The sequence below is a fragment of the Palaemon carinicauda genome, chromosome 2, assembly GCF_036898095.1.
Source record: "Palaemon carinicauda isolate YSFRI2023 chromosome 2, ASM3689809v2, whole genome shotgun sequence".
Lineage (NCBI taxonomy): Eukaryota > Metazoa > Arthropoda > Malacostraca > Decapoda > Palaemonidae > Palaemon > Palaemon carinicauda.
Genome location: NC_090726.1, coordinates 161988479 through 161994149, shown reverse-complemented (window position 1 = coordinate 161994149; position 5671 = coordinate 161988479). Strand labels below are relative to the sequence as shown.

At 36.5% G+C, this 5671-nt stretch overlaps 1 protein-coding gene across 1 annotated transcript in view; it reads left to right on the top strand.

Moving 5' to 3' along the window:
• The first annotated feature begins 476 nt into the window (after positions 1-476).
• Positions 477-5671, top strand: part of LOC137620876 (uncharacterized) — a 5646-nt gene continuing 451 nt past the window's right edge. The window contains exons 1-2 of the mRNA XM_068351324.1: positions 477-3269; positions 5505-5671. The exon at positions 5505-5671 is cut by the window's right edge and continues 451 nt beyond it. Coding sequence (XP_068207425.1) covers positions 477-3269; positions 5505-5671 — 2960 coding nt within the window. The remainder of the gene's footprint in view (positions 3270-5504) is intronic.

The following is a 5671-nucleotide window of genomic DNA, read 5'->3' as shown; positions in this document are numbered from 1 at the left end:
TTTCTTGGTTTTCCTGGTGCCACATTTAATTATTTTTTGAATAATCTAGCTCTCCTAGAAGATGTTTTCACGTATAACCCCGATTATTTGTTGGTAATTTTAGGAGGTAATGATTTGAAGTCTCGTGTAGATTTGTCAGTGGTAAAGAATAATTGCAAAGAATTTTACAAGATTCTGAGATCCAGGTTACCAAGATCTTGTATAATTGCATCTCAAATTGAAATCCGATTTTATGAAAGGAGAAATCGGTTTGATAGCCCATGCGTGGAAGAATTCAAGTTAATGAGGCGGTATCTCAATAAATTTATTAACAAGTTGAGTTTCAAGAATTACTTGTTCAGAGTAGAGGGTCCAGGTAGATTAGATAATAGAAGGTTATACAGGGACGCCGCACATTTAAACTCTGTTGGGTTAGATCTGCTCTATAGATTGATTTGTGATTGTCTGAAATATTGTTTTAATAGCAATCGGCAAAGATGTCAGAATTATCGCTTTTGATAAATTCTCGGAAATACATCCGCAGTCAAGTGACTAAGAATGTCAATCGAATTGAAGATTGTAAATTGGGTTCAGAAGTTGAACGGCGATCACTTATCTCTAAATTTCATGGATATGCTGAAGAGCTGAAGGTTTATAATTCTAAAATAGCTAAGTTATTATGGGCAGAAGAGGAAGATGAATCAAAATTTATTATTGAGTTTGAAGCTTGTGAGAGCTACTTGGATAAAATAAACTTTTTTATAGCTACCCTTGAGGCTACTAAAGATTCAGTTCCTCCCCATTCTGTACTTGAAGAAGCTAGAAGCCTTTTGAAAAGCCCTACAGCTCCTTTACCAGCATTTAAAAGTGTAGAGGGAGAAAATATAGAGAAATTTCTTTCTGAATTTGAAGAGGTTATTAAAACCTTCAAGTACACTCAGAGAGACAAATTACTGCTGCTGAAGCAACAAGTGTCAGGTCGTGCATCCATACTACTCGATTCACTTGAAACAGACAAACAGACATATGAAGATGCAAAATTAATTTTAAGGTCTGCTTTAGCATCCCCTAGGTTTCAGAAGTTTACTTTAATAAAACAGTTGACAGATATGAAAATGCCTTACCAAACAGATCCATTTGCGTACGTTGGTCAGATGAAAAATTTCATGGAATCTGTTAAGTTGTTGAAAATGGAAGTGGACGATTTTTTGAACTACTTCTTTTGGAATGGCATGAACAGCACCTTCCAATCTCAGCTAGTAAATATTACCAATAAGACGAGGCCCTCCCTTTCAGAAATTAATGATAACATTTTTGAAGCATGTGAACGATATGCCATAGCATCTCAGAAAATTTATACAAAAGTTAAGAAGTTTCCCAAAACTTCAGAGACTGTTAATCTAGCCTCTAATGTGAATGTTGAAGGGCAGCCTACTGAGGCGAAATGCTCTTTATGTGCTTATGACAGAGCAACTGATGATCACCAAGTTTTCAAGTGCCTGGTTTATAATAGTAATAAGGCAAAGGTGGATAAGCTGAAAGAGATAGGAGGTTGCCTTAAGTGTGCCAGTTCCTCTCATTCTGCGTGTTTGTGCAAATTTAGACTTCATAAGAAATGCAGAAGTTGTAATGGCTGGCATTTCACCTTTCTCTGCATTAAAAAAGATTCCCCAAAAGAGGAGGTAGTCAATGCTAGAAGTCTTAATAAAAACTCCAATTTAGTTAATGAGAAATCTGAAAAGGTTTCCACAGGGGTAGTATTTTCAGTGGATGCTCTTCAGTGCTATGGTAATAGATCTGCTCTACCAACTTTTACTTGTCAGCTAGAGGACCATACCCAAATAAGAGGTTTGGAAGACTCGGGCTGTCAGTGTAATTTTATTACAGACAGAGCGGTTAAGAAGATTCCTTTCAAAGTTTTGAGGAGAAATGTGAGTCTTACTGTTAATGGTTTTAACTCTGCTAAATCATATAATACAAAGGTTGTGGAACTGAATTTAAAATTTGGTCAGGAAATTTGCAAGGTGAAGGCCCTATGTGTACCTTATATAAATATTAATTTGAAGTTGCCACATTTGTTCAGGGTGGCAAGCCATTTCTCTGCTAAGGGCTACACCCTTGCAGACAAACAGTTGCTAAATAATGGGGATGAGTTAAATAGTATAGATTTCATCCTAGGCACTAACTCTGCTCACTGCACTATGGCGTCAACAGTTAGGTTTGGACAGGATAGTCCTTCAGTATACTTTCAAACTTCCTTTGGAGTGATGCTTCTTGGTAATGTTGACACAATGTTAAAAAATTTACATTGCCTTCCTGATTTAAATGCAGTTGAAACTTCAATTACTTGCAAGTCTGATGTTGCTCAGTTGGATGTAGGTTCTCTTGATTCCATTGGCCTTGGATTAGGTAAATTTAATGATGAATCTATATTGGAGCATGAGGAAATGGTGGTAGAAGCTAATTTTCTAGTTTTAAATGAGAACGGGGGCATAAATGAGCAAGCACTACAAAGGGCCACCGAGCAAATGTTGGAATATGACTGCAAAAGGATCCTTAATTATTATAAGGAAGAGAATGAGACATCTGTGGAACTCAATAATTCTCTAGTAAGATATGCACTTAACAATGCCACTGTTAATGAGGATGGTAGAATAACAATGCCTCTGCTATGGAACAGTAAGGTGTCACACTTACTTGGTAAAAATTATAAACTAGCTGAAGCAGTGTTAAATTCAAATTTAAAGAAGCTTTGCAAAAGGGAGATGCATCTGAAACTCATGGATGAAGTCATTAAAGAACAAGAATATTTAGGAATAATTGAAAAGATCCCAAACCTTAAGCATTACCTAACTGAACATCCTGAACATAGTTTTTTACCCCACATGGGGGTGTTTAAACTTGATCGAGAGACTACAAAATGCAGAGTAGTATTTCTATCAAACATATTTGAGGCTGACCCTAGAAAACCCATGACAGTAAGCCATAACCAGGCAATTCATCCAGGGCCGTCGTTAAACCAAAAGTTAAGTTCAGCCTTACTTCACTTACGATTTGGTTCGAAGATATTTTGCTTTGATCTCAAAAAGGCTTTTAATCAGATAGCACTTAGACCTTCGGATCAGAATAAATTACTTTTTCTTTGGGTTAGAAGTGTGAAGAAGAAAGATTTTTCCTTAGTTGGTTACAAGAATCTTAGATTGAGTTTTGGTTTAAGATGTAGCCCAACAATTTTGATGTTGAGTCTTTATAAGATACTGGTTTTGGATGTGGAGGATGATACTCAAGAGGTAAAAAATATGAAGAAATTGCTTTATCAGTTGTTTTATATGGATAATAGAGCTTATACCTGCAAAAATTCGGATGCCTTGGAATGGGCCTATACTCGGCTAACAAATATATTTACTCTTTATAGAATAGAATTGCAACAAATTGTCACCAATGATGGGCCACTTCAAGAAGTCATTGACTCAGACTGGGATCAAAATACACTAACAGAAGTTAAACTTTTAGGTTTGAAATGGAATAGGGAGTTGGATACCCTTTCAACTTTTCCCATTGTTTTGGAAGCTTCGGCAAGTACGAAGAGGTCCATCCTCAAGTCCATTGCTTCAAACTTTGATTTGTATAATATCAATGGTCCAGTATTTAATAGGGCAAGGCTATTTATGCATGGTTTACAGTGTGATAAGTCATTAGGATGGGATGATATTTTACCTGCTGAAAAGCTAAAAGAATGGAAAAGCATTGCAAGGCAAGCTAATTCTACTCCTGAAATTGTTGTTCAAAGATTTGTTGGGGAAAGAGATGGACAATACAGACTTATTGCTTGTGTAGATGCTAGCAGTATGATATATGGAGCTGTTCTGTATATAGAGAACATTGATACTGGCCAAACAAATTTTTTATTAGCCAAAAACAGGCTGATAAACAGACAGTCTAATACTAAGTCCATCCCTTCCCTGGAGTTACAAGCCATTTGCTTGGGTGTGGAGTTGTTAATTGATTTGTATAAAGATTTAGGAGGGCCTGATTGCCTCGTTCCAATTGCAATAAAAAGTTTGGATTTGTACTCTGATAGTTTGGTAGCTCTTTCTTGGATCAATTCATATTCCTATAAACTGGATAAGATGCAGAAAAGGTCTGTATTTGTTCTTAACAGGCTACAGCAAATAGATAAGTTATGTGAAACGTTTCCTGTTAATTTTACTTTCATCACTGGAAATGCCAATCCTGGAGACTGCATAACAAGAGCCTTGTCATATAAACAGTTAATTAATACAAACTATTTTTCCGGACCTCAACCTGATATCCACCAGTCTATAGTCAGTCAAGATATTTTGAGAGTTACAGTTCCTAACCCTAGGGCTACCCTGGACTTCACAGAGGACAAGGTTTTAAGTAATGTTTGTGCACAAGACCTTAGGGAGGACGTTGCTGAGCATCTAGTTTCTCCAAACAGATACTCTAGTTTCTCTCTCATGGTTAAAGTGCATGCCAGGGTTGCTCAGTGTTTTGCCAAGTGGAAAGCTACAGTTACAGCTAGAAAACTGAAGGTTCCCGTTGAATCTAATGATACAGGATTTTATGTGAAAGCTCTGAAGATGATCATATTGAAAGAACAAAAAATTCAGTTTCCTAGTGTTTTGGAGTATTTTGCATCCAATTCTAAACTTCTTAAGGATATACCTAATTTGGTAAGACAGTTGAATGTTTACCCAGATAAAGATGGAATTCTCAGAGTCAAAAGCAAGTTTGACAGGTGGAAAGGTAAACAGAGGTGTTGCTTCCCAATCTTGCTGTTTAACAGAAGTTCCTTGACAGAACTGATAATCAGGAGTCTTCATATAAAACTCAAGCATGCTGGTTATTATTCTGTTCTGAATGAGCTACGCAAGAAGTTCTGGATACCACAATGTTTTTCAGCTGTTAAAAGAGTGGTAAAAGATTGTGTCATCTGTAAAAGGTACAAGGAGCATACCATTCGGTTAAATCAGTCCCCTTACCGGGAGTTTAGGATGGATCCTTCCCAGATTCCCTTCAGTTATGTATATATTGATTATTTTGGACCATATTTTGTAAAGCAACAGGGTAGTATGGTGAAGGTTTGGATTCTGTGTATGAGCTGTATGTATACAAGGGCCATTAATTTGAAATTATGCTTGGATTTGTCAGTCAAGGAATTTTTGAGATCATTCACTCTACATACCTTTGAACATGGTTTACCACAATTTGTAGTAAGCGATTTGGGGACACAACTTATTGCCGGGGCTAATGTTATTGCAGATTTTTTAAAAGATCCTGATACTCAGTCATACTTTGAAGAAAATGGAATTAAACCTATTGAATTTGAAAATTATTACAAGGGTTGTAGCCAAATGGGTTCTTTAGTGGAAATTTGCATAAAAATGGTAAAACATCTAATTAACAAATCCATTAAAACAAATGTGTTAGACATAAGGGATATGGCCTTTCTTATATCTCGGGCAACTCATCTTATAAATCGTCGTCCCATTGCCTTTAAGGATGGTTTAAGGGATGTGCCTGATGAATCTGTACCTAGCCCAATAACTCCAGAAAATTCAATACATGGCTACGAGTTAACCTCTGTTAACATTATACCCGAATTGCAGTGTGATCCTGAATTAGATGGGGAGTATGACTTGAAAGATTCACCCTCAAGAATAATTGA